The sequence below is a fragment of the Chiroxiphia lanceolata genome, chromosome 1 (assembly GCF_009829145.1).
Source record: "Chiroxiphia lanceolata isolate bChiLan1 chromosome 1, bChiLan1.pri, whole genome shotgun sequence".
In the NCBI taxonomy this organism is placed as follows: Eukaryota; Metazoa; Chordata; class Aves; order Passeriformes; family Pipridae; genus Chiroxiphia; species Chiroxiphia lanceolata.
Window position 1 is genome coordinate 155675266 of NC_045637.1, and position 16058 is coordinate 155691323.

General features: G+C 54.1%; 1 protein-coding gene across 2 annotated transcripts in view; it reads right to left on the bottom strand.

Annotated features, from left to right (window-relative positions):
* DHX30 (DExH-box helicase 30) overlaps positions 1 to 16058 on the bottom strand; it is a 30974-nt gene that overhangs the window by 8997 nt on the left and 5919 nt on the right. Inside the window, exons 1-8 of one of the 2 annotated variants that reach the window (XM_032686488.1) lie at positions 13559 to 13728; positions 8262 to 8392; positions 6025 to 6135; positions 4995 to 5350; positions 4146 to 4272; positions 3003 to 3152; positions 2354 to 2506; positions 707 to 1528 (exon numbers count right to left, since the gene is read on the bottom strand). In XM_032686488.1, coding sequence (XP_032542379.1) covers positions 707 to 1528; positions 2354 to 2506; positions 3003 to 3152; positions 4146 to 4272; positions 4995 to 5350; positions 6025 to 6135; positions 8262 to 8392; positions 13559 to 13595 — 1887 coding nt within the window. In that variant the 5' untranslated portion in view covers positions 13596 to 13728. Of the gene's footprint in view, positions 1 to 706; positions 1529 to 2353; positions 2507 to 3002; positions 3153 to 4145; positions 4273 to 4994; positions 5351 to 6024; positions 6136 to 8261; positions 8393 to 13558; positions 13729 to 16058 lie in introns of those variants that run through there. The other variant, XM_032686497.1, reaches the window with a different exon arrangement.

The window sequence follows — 16058 nt, forward strand, 5'->3', positions numbered from 1 at the left end:
CAGGAAGAATGCCCTGAAGGCAACGGGATACCCCAAGCTGGTTTGCTGATGATCTGGGACTGGGACAAGTGGCTCATACTCCAGACAGTTGCTCAGCCACAGGGAGGGATCTCTCCAGGCTGGAGAAACGGGCTGACAGCTTCCAGACCAGCAGGTTGGACCAGAAACTGTCTGGAGATCCCAGCCAAGCTCAGTGACTCCGTGACCCACCACTGGTGTAAGACTACCCACAGCACAGAGTGCACGTCTAGAGGGCATTTTCCAAGGGAACAGTTGGACTAGTTGCAAAAAGCAGCAACCAGGGAATTCAGTCATGCAGGACACAAGCACTGAGGTAACGGTGCTGCAAGGCACAACCATGCCAGCCTTGGACAGGCTGGCAGAGAGTGTGCAAACCTTCCAGTGTGTGTCAGTGTCTATACACACACAACAACGAGCTCTCAGCCTACTCAAACGTCAAACTTCACACTAAAGGGGGACAAAAGTAACTTGACCCCAAACCGCAGTCATCTTTACCCATTATTTAATCAAAGTACTCTGTGATTCCACTAAGCTGACTCCACCTCATGAGGGCTGGTGTGGAATTAAAGCTAAGCAAACAGTGTCCAGGAACCAGAGGGAAGCGGGACCAGCTCCAGGCCCAAACTCTCCTGTGACAACACACCAAAGTCAGTGCCCCACCCCAGGGCAACACCTGCACACCCACCTTGATCTCGTAGTGCCGGTGTCGGTGCCGGCCCAGCTTGGCCAGGATCTCCTCCAGGTAGTATTCCTTCACGGGGTACATGAAGCCCGGCACCTTGACCACAGGGCAGTCCCCAAAGTAGTGGGAGAAGCGCTGGTTGTCCCCCGTGGCGCTCATGAGGACCAGGCGCAGGTCGGGGTTCAGCTTCTGGATGCCTTTGAGCAGGATGAGCAGGAAGTCGGTGTTGACGTCTCGCTCGTGCACCTCGTCCACCACGACGTGGCTGACGCCCTCCAGGCTGGGGTTGCCCTGCAGCTTCCTGAGCAGGATGCCCACGGTGCAGAAGAGCAGGGCCCCTCCCCGGGCGGGGGGTTTGCTCTCCAGCCGCACCTGGTAGCCCACGTTCTTCCTCATGTTGGGCCCCAGCTCCTGTGCCACGCGCTGGGCCACGGAGATGGCGCTGATCCTGCGGGGCTGGGTGATCACCACGTTGCAGCGGGCGCCGCGGCCCTCCAGGATGTAGTGTTCCAGCAGCAGCTGCGGGATCCGCGTGGTCTTCCCGCAGCCCGTGTCTCCCGCTATTACCACCACGGGGTTCTGCTCGATGGCTGACAGGATGGTGTCCTTGTGGGGGTCTACTGGCAGCGGGTGGCTCTCCTGCCAGGAGGCTCCTCTCCTTTTCCAGAGGGCCAGGAGGTTCTGGCTAAGGCGCACTTCCTCTGCCTCCAGCATGGGGATGTAGGTCTTCCCCGTGATGGCGTCGCTTATCGCACCAGATTCCTTGGTCAGGTTCATCATGTCATCGGCAATCCGGGGCCGGGACTCCCTGATGTCCACGGGATACTGGGAGAGAGGGAGGAAGTTGGCAAGGACAGAAAGGTTAGTACCGGTCCTGGGACAGACAGAATGAAACAAGTGTCTGGAACAGGCTCAGTCAGCCTGGTTTTGCCATGACTGTGAAGCTTTGCCACGACCACAAAGCTCTGCCATGGCCACAAAGCTCTGCCATGGTCACAAAGCTCTGCCAAGGTCTCCTCAGATTTTTGCTGACTCAGTCACCTATGTTCTGAACTGAGGATATTTAAGGTGAGAATTAACGTGGGCAGCTCCCTGTGCTCTCCTTGCTGCGCTCCCTATTTTAGGAGGGGTATTAGTGCTGATGCCTGAACTGACAGGCACAAACCAGTTACTTAAGCTCTCCAATGCAACAGCCCCTCCAAGACAACTTTTGGAAACTATCACGTTACACCACCACCCTTCTCTCCCTCGGGAAGCCCAGACACATAACTCACAAAAAACACAAGCGTTTGCCTGAGCCAGAAATATTCTGTCTTGGCAAAAGAAAAAACGGAAGTCCCACGTCCCACAGGACGAACTAAAAGGAGCAACAACAGGTCAGGAATTGTCTAGAACACAAATCAAGGCATTGGCCCAGATGTTCACAGGATTAAAAGCTGCCAAACTTTTAATCAATCAGAACTTTCGGATTCAGCCTTGGAGGCACGAAGGGAAGACCCACTGCCCAAAAAGGGTCTCCCTTCTCCAAAGGGGCAGTAGAGACCGGTCAGGTTTCCTGGCAATGATCAAGCCATGAATTCCCTCAACATTTTGCCATGAAGTTTTCAAAGACACACAGTTCCTGTGGGCAGACCAGGCAAAGGTGCTCACGTGGTTCAGGTAGTTCTCGATCTTGCGCAGGGTGGCCTCGGGGACTTTGATGTGGCAGGGCTTCCTCTGGTTCTCCCCCAGCTCCCGCAGGGAAGTCATGTTGTACATGGCATGGCTCAGGGGGTTGTTGTTCTTGTCCACCAAGCCAAGGCTCTGCAAGGAACAGGCAAACAACACTGTCAGCCACGAGACTGCTCACACCAAGTGCTGGGATATAGAGCACATGGATCCCTCACATGGGGACAGGCCAATTCCTTGCCATCCCAAATCCATCACTTCCTGGTTTTCTTGCCAGAGCAAGAAACAAGACATGATCCCACCTCAGCTCTGGAGAAAAAGACACACCAGAGCCAACTACGTGCCCCCAACACAACACTCACAAGAAGATCTCAAACAGACCCTTTGGAGGAACAGCAGCCACAACTGTACCTGACAAAACCTTCCTGTTAACTCCCTTGCTATGGTTCTGGAATGTTGTCAATCCCAAGGATTGGAAATACATGTTTATTAGGAATTAGTTCATTAACCATTAAGTCAAAGGTCAGAAAGTTCCAGGCATCCCCCCATCAGGCTCAAATACAGCGAGTGAGGAGGAAGGAGCCTGTACCCACAGACACCAGGGATGCAGGAGCCAGGGGCACTCACTCACCTTCAGCTTCTGACAGGCCAGAGCTGCTGCTTTGTTTTCTGCCTCCACCTTGCGCCGGCCCTTGGCAGCGAAGGTCATGGGGCAGGGCCAGCGCAGCGTCAGTTTGCAGATCTTGGTCTTGGTGCCCACTGTGCGGAACTGCATGTACTCCTGGGGACACAGACACCAGCCATGGGCACCCTCGGCCAGGAGGGACCCCAGGGATCACCCACTCCCACCCCTGGCCCTGCACAGACACCCCAACAATCCCTCCCATCCCTCAGAGCGTTGTCCAAACTCTCCTGGAGCTCTGGCAGCCTTGGGGCTGTGCCCCCTGCCCTGAGGAGCCTGGTCAGTGCCCAACCACCCTCTGGGGGAAGAACCTTTGCCTGAGATCCACCCTGACCCTGCCCTGGCACAGCTGCAGCTGTTCCCTGGGTGCTGTCCCTGGTCAGACAGCAGAGATTGGAGCTGCCCCTCGGGAGAAGCTGCACACCCCGATGAGTCTCCTCTCAGTCTCCTCTGCTCCAGCTGAAGGAGCCAAGTGCCCTCAGCCACTTCTCGTATGGCCCCTCTAGACCCTTCACCACAGGGGATTTCTGGGGGGGTTTGTTTGGGTTTTTGTTAGATTTAACAGAGCACTAGAACTTTACTGCCCTGAATTCCCCCTCAGCTCCCAAGGCACTGGTTAAGCAGGAGTGAGAGCAGGCAGCTGTGTGGGGAACATCCCTGATGTGTGGGAACGTCCCCAAGAGCCTCTGGGGTGGAGCACAGCTCCTGTTTGCTAAACACACGAGCTCTGGGCAGGAGGTGGGTGACACTGAGGAGGAGGATCCCTGAATACTGGAAAGATTCCATCAGCACAGAAATGACACATCACTCCCAGCAACACAAACTTGTGCTTGTTGGAGACACAGGGGGAAATGAAACCTTAGGAAATGACCTCCTTCATTCAGACAGCAGCTCCTCCACTGCCCTGGCCTCAAGGAACAACATTCTCTCAATTCTCACCACAAAGTCTTTTCCTTGCTCTTCAGACTGATTTTTCTAGCCCTAGTTCTAACCTGCTTCCCCTCCCCAGTTCTGCTGCCCAAACAAAGCATCCAGTGACTCCAGGGGGAGGCTCTGAGCTTCGTCCCTGGCAGGGGTCAGACAGCAGTTTACCTTGACTGTGGAGGAAGAGGTTGCAATCTGAATCACTTGGGCCAGGAGGTTTTTGGGCAGTGGGAACTGCGTCAGGGCACGGATGGCAGTGTTGTCGTCGGTCATCTCAATGGAACTCCCTCCTCGGCTGCAGGGGAGACGAGAGCAGGTGATGTACAAATGTGTGCTCACACCCACCTCACTCCAGCAGCTGCTGAGCTCTCAAACAGGTGGGTAAAGCACAGATAACTCTGGTTGTGGCAGAGTCAAGCTGTCCCTTGCTGTTCAAATCTGTCAGTCGTAGAACAACCACCCAGCCCAGCAAAGCCACCCACTCCAAACCTTCACACTGAGGCTACAAACCAGGCAGCATCGACAGCTTGTAACAGACTTCACAAATAAATAATTCCCAATCCAAAGAGCATCCCTAGAAATAACCACCACCACTGTGGCCTTACAGATCTTGCTCCTGTTGCCTATTAAATACCCACGATTTGTGCTCATAAAACATGAAGTCAAACAAGCAACCATGGTGATGAAAAGCAGCAGATTTAATGTTGCCCTCAGGGTGATCAAAACCAGGTCTAAGTCCACATGGATCATTTCTGAGAATGGAAATCTCTTTAGGCACAGAAGAGTAAGGCAGGTAACAAGCCTGGCAGTCTCTCCAAAGGGAGAGCTCCAGGGAAGAAGCCTGTGCCTTCCCTGGATGGCAGCCAGCTACAAGACCAGGCTGCCCAGTATTGCTTGGGCCCATCTGCAGGTCCCACCAGCTGCAGCTCAGCTGTGAGGAACTGCAGGGGTGGATCAGCCACAGGGAAAACCCTCGCTCCCCGTGCCCCGGATGAGCAGCTCCCGGGACTGACCCACCTGGCATCCCTGCCTGGGGTCCGGGCGTCCTGGTGTGCCATGGGCAGGTAATCCGAGACATCGATCGCTTCCTCCTCCAGCTCCCCCTCCTCCAGCTCCCCTTCCTCCAGCTCCCCCTCCTCCAGCTCTTCCCTCCTCATGGCTTTAGGCATCCTGCCCTGCTCCATGGGCTGGATGGAGTCGTCGGGCTCCATCCGCCGCCAGCAGGTGGACAGGTCTGCGAGGGAGGGCCCGGACTTGGAGCGCCACTTGCCCTCGGAGCACCAGCGCTCGTCGGGACAGCCCAGCTGGTCCGCCAGGAGCCGGTACTTGGCGGCGTCAAAGAGCTCGTTCCGGGGGCCCAGCAACCCCCAGCCCTGTGGGAGAGACACACACAGTGAGTCCTGCATTCCCCACCAAGAAACAGAGGAACAGAAGGGATGTTCAGGGACTTTAAACTTCCCCCTGCCACTATTTCTTACCAAAGGGAACCTGGTCCCTGCCCTCCCTTCCCAAGGCACGGCTCCGAGCCCCACACAGCTCCTTAGGGTGGGCCAGGATTTACTGGGACTTTACAAACTCAGCCCTATTGAGCATCCTCAAGTTTTGAAACCACTCCCAGCGTAACTTAAAAGTAACAGTAAAGCAGAACATGTAATTGCCACACTGTGGCTTTGATGAAGAGGGAATAGGAGGATCTGAAGCTCCTGCGACTGCAGACACACCCAGGCGGGCTGGCAGAGATGAGCCCTAGTGAACAGCAAGAGCAAACACACCTGAGGGAAGCTCTACTCGCTGCAGATGCTGACACTAAGGAGTTGACTGAGGTCCAGGACACAAGGAACAAGGAACGGGACTCCAAGGGCTTAGTGAGTTCATGCCTGGCTGACACAAGTGGCATTTTAAGCTCAAATGGATTCAGACTCAACACTTCACTCTCCACCCCCGACTAACAGGATAACTGAGAGAGTGAACAGGCAAAGAGAGAGAAGAAGATTCCCATCCCCAAAGGCCAGGCCTGCACCCCCCAGGGCCCGTGCCCCCAGCTCACCTTGAAGAGCTGACAGGCCGCAGCGGCCGCCTGCCGCTCCGCGTCGATCTTCTTGGTCCCATAGCCCTCCACCTCCACGTTCTTGGGCCACTTGATGTGCAGAGTGACTTTCTGAAAAGCAGAGACAGCCAGCAAAGTGAGCCAGCACAGCCCGAGTTCTCCCCTGCTCCCCCAGGAGCACACCCACTGCAGCCACCTCTCAACTCTGGGCAAAGGAAACTGTGGACAAAGCGCCTGTGTGGTGCCTTCGTGGGAAGTGCCGTTCCAGGAGCACTGAAGGAAAAGCCTGAGCAGGGCACAGAGGTGCCACAGTCCCACAGGAGTGCAGGGCTGAGCCAGGCTGAGTCCAGCCAGGCTGCAGTGTCACAGTGTGTCAGCTCCAAGGAATAAATGCCAGGAGCTCATTCCAGGAGCAATTCCATTTCAGGGACCATTCTCTGCTCACTGCAGCACACCAGACCGTGCCCCAGAGCAACATGCCCTCTCCAACAGGATTCCAGCTAGGAAATCTCCATAACTGCTTCCTTATTGCAATGCAACCAGCGGCAGGTTGCCTCAGCTCCCCAGACAGCTCCTTCAGGCACAGGAGGATCCACCTCCAGCCCAACACAAGCACTGGGAGAACCACAGCCCCCCCAAAACTCCCCCTGGATGGGAGCATCCTCTAAATGGGAGTTAAAAACCTGCAGAGGCAAAGAATGCTGAAAGCTGAACCCTGCCATCATCAAAAAATTGCTCCAAACCATCTGCTCCCAGCCCTGCAGATGCTGGAAGGCTCCAGGAGGGAAATGCTTAAGGAACTCTCTCCTGTCTCTGCAGCACAGATGAAAGGTGGCATTTAGATCCGCTGGGAAAACCCCACCTCCGAGGCTGGAGCAAAGGCTCCTGCCTTCCCAGCAGCCTGCCCTGGCTGGCTGCCCACCTGCCAGGGAACCTCAGCTCTCGGGAGGAAATTCCGACGGATTTTGCCTCGGGCTCTGCGTGGAAAAGCAAGGAAAAAAGGTGTCTCCTGAAGGCCAAGTCACTCAGTGCTCACAAAAACCCCTGGGTCACTTCCAACCAGGAGCTCTCTGGGTTGTCCCACCTGTCCTTGCCCCACACACTTCCTGGGTTGGTTTTTGTTGGGTTGGTTTGGGGGTTTTTTTGTGATCCAACCCTCGTTTTCTCCAGGAGCTCCTGGCTTAGCCTTTTGTTTTAATCTGAAGTTATCCCCAACATTAATCTGTTGAAGTGCCAGCAAGAATGTGAACTGATTACACAAACTAAAACTACGAGGCATTGGCTGTGGTATTCCAAAGTTGAAGGATGAGGCACTGGCTGTGGTATTCCAAAACTTAAGTTAGGAAACTGCAGTGGAAAAGCAAGAAAAACAAACACAAATCATGAAGAACTCTGAAGTAACCATTACTAATGTATCCCTAAAATTCAGGGATGCTTTAAAAGGATGTGGCAATAAAAACTGTCTGGGAAATTTCAGACAGAATGTTATTGGAAAATGTTAATCGGTCAGAACGGAGTCTTTTCCTGGAATGTAGGTTCCAGTTAAACTTGAGCTGGAAAGGGCTCTCAGCTCTGGAATGAGCTGTGCTGTGACAGCAGGAGGCAGAGCCCTGCCCACGGAGCACCCGGGAGGTGTGTCCTGCAATCTGGGCCTCTCGCAGCCCAGGGACAGCTCAAACCACCTGGAAAACTGTTTGCTTGGAATTCCTCACAAAAAAAAAAAAAAGAGTCTGTATTTTGTTTTGCCCTTAAGTACCATGAGAAACCTCCCTCATCGCACACAAATTCTTCTCTTCTGGTTGCAGTTGGACGTTTCAGGTTGTGGCATTTGTTCTACTGGAATCTACAACCAAATCTAGGCCTACTGAGGCCCAAAAAACAGCCTTTAAATTTTAATTTTCTGAGGTAGTGGGCCACCTTGGAGCACATTTCAGCACAGAGTACGTGTCTTTCTGCTGGGAAAAGCCAGATACAGCAAGTTACCCAAAAGAAAAATATCCCTCCTTCCACACACAGAAAGAGGGCCAGCACCTGCATTTATACACCTGTTAAAGCATGTGAAAATTAGGAGAGATGGCAGGAATTGAGAATATTTCTTGTTTAAAAGATTACAATGCAACTTTTACGTGGAACTGAAACACTCCTCCGATTTTCTCTAGGAAAGTTCCTCCCAGGATTACAGGTTTTTGGCTCCCTTCCCACCCTTGTCCCTCACATCTCCAGCCCCACGGGATTACCTTTTTCCTTGGCCCATTAGTGTGGATGTAGACCAGCTTGTCCCTTGCATGGGAAATGCCCAGGGCTCGTCCAATCACACTGTTGAGCAAGTTTTTAGGCTGTGGAAATTCCTTTAATAAGTCTCTGGAATCTGGAAAAAAAACAGAGAGGAACTAAATGTCTTACAGTTCCTGTGCAGTCCTGTCCAAAGACATGTTCCAACACCTGCTCCATGCAGCTCTGGGAGCATCTGTGTCTCAGGGTTACCGAGAGGGAAGTAAGGAGTGTTCAGTGGCTCACCCACAGCAACTCCAGGCATCAGCAAGATCATGGAGCCATCCAGGCTGGAAAAGCCCCCCAAGGTCACAGAGCCCACCCTGTGCCCAATGCCCACCTTGCCCCCAGCCCAGAGCACTCAGTGCCACGGCCAGGCCTTCCTGGGACACCTCCAGGGCTGGGCACTCCAAACCTCCCTGGGCAGCCCCTGCCAAGGCCTCACCACCCTTTCCAGGGAGAAATTCCTGCTGATGTCCAACCTGACCCTCCCCTGGCACAGCCTGAGGCTGTTCCCTCTCCTCCTGTCCCTTGTTCCCTGGCAGCAGAGCCCGACCCCCCCCCGGCTCCCCCCTCCTGTCAGGGGGTTGCAGAGCCAGAAGGTCCCCCCTGAGCCTCCTTTGCTCCAGGCTGAGCCCCCCCAGCTCCCTCAGCCCCTTCCCAGCTCCATTCCCTTCCCTGCACATGCTCCAGCCCCTCCATGTCTTGTCCTGAGGGGCCCAGAACTGCCCCCAGGATGGGAGGTGCCCTGTGTCACCCCAGGGCAGGTACAAACCAGGGGCCATTGGCCTCCTGCCCCCCTGGGCACACCTGGCTCATGTCCAGCCTCTGTCACCAGCAGGGATTTGGTGCCATTTCCCCACCAGGGAGGCAAAAGCAGCTCAATATCACCCCTCAGTACCAAAACCCAACTGAGCAATAACTACTCTGAACAGTTCTGGTTTGCACAGCCCCCCAGCCATGGATTAAATCAAGGGGCTCACAAGGAACACATCAGAGCCAGTCAGTGGCAGCAACGGGAAATAAGCCCCTTCTCCCAGGCTCCAACACTCCCACTGACCCAGACAAGCAGGGAGATGATCCACAGCCCTAATCCAACAGAAAGCCAAGGCAGAAAAATGGAATACATGGGATTTGCTGGGCTCAGGAGTAAATCAGCCACCACAGCCCTGCAGGTACCCAAATCCAGCACAAGGGAACAGGGAGAGGGATGGGATCTCATCCCACACACGCTCTCCCCAGGCTGTCAGGACCCTGTTACCCACCCTGCAGACCCCCCTGGGTGGGAGCACTCCCTCTAAGGAGGCTTCTAAATCCTCTGCAGGAATTCAGGGGAGGTTTCTGCAATGAATCAGAAGCCACACGATCACTGGTATCAGCAGCAACTGGAATTTCTGACTGAGCCACCAAATCCAAGGAGAATCGAGCCAACAGTCACACTCACTGGAGCATCACCAAGATGTGCCACCATGTTCTGCTGGAAACCCTGATTCCAGAGTTGCTGTAAGGAAGACAAACAGTAACTCCAGGTGATAAGAGAATCATGGAATGGTTTGGGTTGGAAGGGACCTTAAAGATCATCTCCTTCCAGCCCCTGCCATGGACAGGGACACTTCCACTAGCCCAGGTTGCTCCAAGCCCCATCCAACCTGGCCTTGGACACTTCCAGAGATGTTCATGGAAAGAGAAAAACTCTGCAGGCCTGACACATGATATCCTGTGGATGCTTGGCTAAGGGAGAGGGAAAAGCCATATCGCCCTCTCCAGAAAAAACCCAGCAGGCTGACCCACAGTTCAGCACAAAGTAATTCCTGGGGACACCCAGCTTTGAAACTTCTTCCTGCAAACCACAGAAGAACCACCTGGGTCTCAGAGAAACACTTTCAGAAGCCTTGGACAACTCCAAGGGAATTGCAGGAATTACTGTGATTTATCACCAACCACTTGTCCATGAATTACCTCCTATATATTGGCCAAGAGAGCAGGAAAGTGGTCTCAGCCCCACAAAGAACCACGAGCCAGTTTCCTGTAACTGTACAGCAAATGTGCTCTTTCTACCCACTCAGGCAACTTCCACCACATTCACACTCTGGCCTGGTCAGGAAAACTGGCCAAGTGTCCAAGACTTTGGCACTCTGCAGTTCTATCCCATTCCACATTGGTGGGATGCAGGGAGGGAGGGGCAGTACCACAATTCCCAAATGCACCGTTAAATTCACTGCATAAAAAAGAAAAGCTAAAAAGCAAACTTCCAGGACCAGCCTGGATTATTTGGCCTCCAACTGTTTCCTCTTTCAAAAACAATAACCTGGGAAATTCTGGGACAAGAAGTGCAAGAAGCACATTTTTTTAATGCCCCTCCAAAATGCAACTATCTACGACAGAGCCAATTCCTCACCCTCTGAGGTGACTCCTTGGTGAAGACTAAATATTTAATCTGTTCTGGAGCGAAAAATAGGGTCTGTGAGTGACAGAGCCCGGCTCTGGCCGGCGGCTCAGGCTCAGAGCTCCCAAGGAGGCACAGTGTTTGCTTCCCAGCTGACAAGGGCACATTCAGCAGCACCACCTGACACACCAGGGGCTGATGGATCCCCCTCATGTCCCCAATTCCTGAACTCAAGGATCTCATCCTGCAGGAAGCCATCCCTCACTTGCAGCCTTTAAAGGAACAACCCCAAACTGCAGGACTGGATTTGCAGAGTGTTGCCTTCCCTGCCAAATTGGATTTCTTGGCATCTCCCTGCGAGGAGCGTCTCAGCTCTGTCACAGCTGGGAATGGGTGTTTGGGTGGGAATGCTGTGAGTGGGAGCACAGGGAGTGGAGCCCAATGCTCCCAAAACTCAGCTGATTTTCGTGCCCAACTCCACATATGATACCCCAACCATGGCTCAGAGATCATGCAGGAATATTAAAACTCTGCCTTGGAGAGAGACAAGTCAGGGTGGGGCTATCAAAGAAGCCAATTAACTAATTAAAGTTCCTCAAAGCCAGTGAGTGCTTCGCTTAATTTGATTGTGAAAGTCCAGGATAATTGCAAGCAACACCAAAACCACCAAAAACCAGGCCCCAAACCCACCAAACCACCCAGCTGGAGCGGCCAACCCTCCTACAAACCCCAACAAATCTGAGGAGTGAAGACACTTGGGGACAAGGGTATAAATAAACCAGCCCAAAGTCTTGCTCAAGGAGAACAGAGGAGCATTAGGTCCATTTAGTTTCCCTCTTCCCTCCAATTCTCTTCCCAGGAAAAGCAACAAATGAGCAGCGAGGACAAACTATTAAAGACAAAACTCCCCAAGATACAATAAATTCAAGTAATGAATCCAAGTCAGTGAAGGGTGTTTGTAACACATCAAAAATCCCCAGGGAAGAAGAAGAAAGCCCTGTGGCTCCATAATATCCATTTCATCAGGAATTAGCCCAGACACGTCCTGCTGGAGGCAGAGAAGGTTCCACCTGGCTTGGTTTGGAGCACACCAAAGCTCTGCTTTTTTGGGATTTGGGGGGTTCGAACCATCAGCAGCGACCCCGACCACGGCTCCTTCCAACACACAGAACAAAGACCCACAGGAAACTCTCACCTGAACAAGAACTCAAAACCTGGGAAAGCAGAGCAGGCTTCTCCAAAGGCACGTGGGATGAGCCGAGGAGGAGGAGCAGTGGCCAACCTGCCCTGGAGACACTGGGACAGGTGGGACCAGACTGTTCTGGGAGGGGATCAGGGCCCCAGTGCAGCCCCAACCCTGCTGTGGCACCACAGACCAGCACATTTCATCAGCTCCCAGGGAGATCCCGGAGCAAACCAGGGGTCAACATCACCTTGGGAACAAGAGGGAAGTGCCACAGCCCTGGCTGAGCTCCCCAAACCCACTGTCTGAGCCAAAGGAGTGAAGCCTCAGGTGTTAACAGGGATCTAACACCGGCTCTTCCAGGCTGGCCTGGCTTCAGAGCTCATTTTTCCGTATTTGTATCCAAGGCTCATAACAAAGGGCTCAGAACTGACCTCTGAAAGAGGTCTGCAAAATAACATTTCTGACCTGCACCCGTTCAAGCAGCAGCTGTGCAGGCAGGGCAGGCTCAGCAGACCCTGAGGGAGTTCACTTGCTCATCCAATAAATCCAGTGGGAAACAATTCCAATATCACCAAACTCCCAGCAAAAGAGCTTTCTGTGGTCAATCCACCACACAAACTGGAAGGGTGAACCAAAGACCAGCAATAAAAGTACTTGAGGACTCACAAAAAACACACCTCAGAAAGAGGTGCTGAGGAATGAAGTACAAAAGAGGAAAGAAAAAACGAATCCTGGTTTATTACTTTTCTCAGGCAACACCTGAACCAGCTCATTAAACAATAATTTGGGGTGGTTTGCATTTGCTTTAGCAGGGAGTTAATTTGCTCTGTTGAACAGCTTGAATGCAACAATTAAAAGCCCATCTGACTCTGAACTCCAAGATAAAGCTCAGCAACTTCTGAAAGCCAAATGGAACCCAAAGAATCCAGAAACTACTGAGAGCAAATAATAATAACAATAAAAAAAAAGTGCTGGAGGGTGGGAAAGAAGCACCAAACACAGAAGGATGAGGGGCAGGAAAAAAAGAAAAAGTTTTATGTAATAATGACCCAAATTTCCAAAGCGGGAGATTGCACAGTATGAAAGAAAACCGAAACCAAACCGGCGACTTACAAAGGGAAAATGTCGTGGTTCAACCTCCGGCACAAAACCACTCGCATCTTTCTAAACTCCAGGTGTTCTCCACGCTCCACAATCCAACAAAAAGCGCTTCAAAACGCGACATCAAAACACAGCTTTGAACGATCTTTTAAAACGGCAACGATTCCGAGCCCCGGGATTTCCCCTTCCCACCTGCGCCCCGCGCACCACCGACACCCCGACGGGAAGAGCCTCCCGGGTCCTGCCCAGAGCCATCCCCCCGGCGGGGTTTGGGGACGCGGCGGTGCCGGGGGCCCGACCTTGCCGAGCCGTCCGTGTGTCCGTGGGCTGTGCAGGTGGATCCCGGCGGGATCCCGGCAGGAGGCGCGGAACGGCCCCAACGGCGCGGGCCGGGCGCTCCTCGAGCCATCCCCCTTCCCACCGAACCTCCGTGCGGGATTTTCCTCCCGCGTCAGCGCTGGGAGGCGGCCGGAGGTTCGCCCAGGCCCCGGCTCGGCGACCTTGAGGGGAATCACCGGGGAAACCCAACAAAGGGCTCCCGGGGTGGCCACAAAGGCGCTCCCCGAGACCCCGCGGAGACCCCCCGGTACCTGCGCAGCTCGGCGGCTCCTCGCCCTGGCCGCGCATCCCGGTGCCGGCGGAGCGGCGGGAAGGCAGGGAAGGGAGGGATGGGGGAAGGAGGGAGGGAGGGATGTGGCGGCTCCCCCCGCCCAGCCGCGGGCCCGGGCTCGCCCCTCCCTTCCGCTGCGTGAGGGCCGCGCGGGGCGCGAGCGCCGGCCGGTGCCGCCGCCGCCGCTCACCCTGCGCCGCGTCGGGCTCCTCCTCGTCCTCCTCGTCGCGGCGGGGCTCGGCGGGGCCGTTGGGCGCGGAGCAGAGCGCGCGGGGGGCCGCGCAGAGCCCGCGGGGCGGGCGGCACAGGCGGAGCGGCCCCGCCGCCTGCAGCAGCAGCCCCAGCGCCGCCATCTTGGGCTCGCCGGCGCCCCCGGCCAGGGGAGGGGCGCCCCGCCGCAGCGCCCCCTGGCGGGCCGGAGGACCGAGAGCGGCTGAGGGAGCCGGGGGGGGGGAAGAGGCCTCGCGTCCCGCAGGGAATGGCGAGGGAAGGGAGGGAGGGGGGAAAGGACACGGGGAAAGCAGGAGGAGAGGGAAAAGGAGGGGAGAAAGAGGGGAAAAGGAGGAGAGGGAAAAGGAGGGGAGAAAGAGGGGAAAAGGAGAAGGAAAGGGAAAAGAAGGGGGGGAAAGGAGGGGGAAAAGGAGAGGTAGAAGGAGGTGAGGGAGAGGAAAAAGGAGAGGGAGAGGAAGAGGAGAGGGAGAAGGAGGGGGGAAAGGAGGAGAAAGAGGGGGAAAGGAGAGGGAGAGAAGGAGGGGGGAAGAAGAGAGGGAGAGGGAAAAGAAGGAGGAGAGGAGAAAAGGAGGAGAAGGAGAGGGAGAAAGAGGGGAAAAAAGGAGGAGGAGGAAAATGAGAAGAAGGAAAGCTAAAGGAGGGGGGAAAGGAGGAGAAGGAAAAGGAGGGTGGGGAAAGGAGAAGGGGAGAAGGAGGAGAAGGAGAGAGGGATGGAAAAGAATTGAGAGGGAGGAGAAGGAGAGAGAGAGGAGAGGCAGAAGGAGCTGCTGTCCTGCCGTGCCAGGACACGGGAAGGTCGCACAACATTCCCGGGGCTCCTGTGCCAGCACAGCCCCGCGGGAGCGCAGGGACCTTCCCGGGAACTGCCCCGGCCGGGGCTCGGAACCAGCACCAGCTCCTGCCTGGGACAGGGAACACAACATCCCCCCATTCCTGCTCCCAGCTCCTGCCCAGGGACAGGGAACACAACATCCCCCCATTCCCTGCTCCCAGCTCCTGCCCAGGGACAGGGAACACAACATCCCCCCATTCCCTGCTCCCAGCACCAGCTCCTGCCCTGGGACAGGGAACACAACATCCCCCCATTCCCTGCTCCCAGCTCCTGCCCAGGGACAGGGAACACAACATCCCCCCATTCCCTGCTCCCAGCTCCTGCCCAGGGACAGGGAACACAACATCCCCCCATTCCCTGCTCCCAGCACCAGCTCCTGCCCTGGGACAGGGAACACAACATCCCCCCATTCCCTGCTCCCAGCTCCTGCCCTGGGACAGGGAACACAACATCCCCCCCTTCCCTGCTCCCAGCACCTGCCTGGGACAGTGAACACAACATCCCCCCCTTCCCTGCTCCCAGCACCTGCCTGGGACAGGTAACACAACATCCCCCCATTCCCTGCTCCCAGCTCCTGCCCAGGGACAGGGAACACAACATCCCCCCATTCCCTGCTCCCAGCACCTGCCCGGGACAGGGAACATTCCCCCCCATTCCCTGCTCCCAGCTCCTGCCCCGTGTTCCACTCCCACACATTCTCCTCTCAATCCTTCCCCCCGCAGGCAAAGCCAGCTCTGGGATGGTCTCACACAAGTGACCTCGGGAACTCCCCTGGGACCTGAAACTCCTCTGGGGTTTGTTCCCAGCTCCACACCCCCAGACCAGGCAATCCGTGAGCATGGTACTGAAAATAACTCATCCTGCAGCCCATTATTTACAAATATTTAAGGTAAACACCAAAAATCTTAAAGCCTTTATGAGATTTTAAAACCTTATAAATCTTTAAAAAGGTCTTAAAATCCAAAATCCTCATAAAATCCTAAACCCGTATAAAAATCTTAAATCTTTATAAAACCTTAAATCTTCATAAAATCTTAAGTCTTAAAAAAAAAAATCTTAAATCTTTGTAAAGTCTAAAATCTCTCTAAAGATCTTATAATCTTCATAAAATAGATCAGGACTTCCCCTTCTTCCCCACTTCTCCCTATTCCAAGTTATGATTTGGTTCTACATGAGTTATTTAATATAATTATTATTTATATATATCAATAATTATTTCACATATAAATGACAGTAATCAATTCATATATATCAATAATACACATATATCAATAATTATTTCACATAATCACCATTTTCGAGATATAAAATTCTCAAGGCTGTGGAGCTGAAATTCCAACCCTACAGGATTGATTTATTTATTTAAATCTGAATTATTATTCTAAGCAATCAATCTATATAAATTTTATCAGCCCTG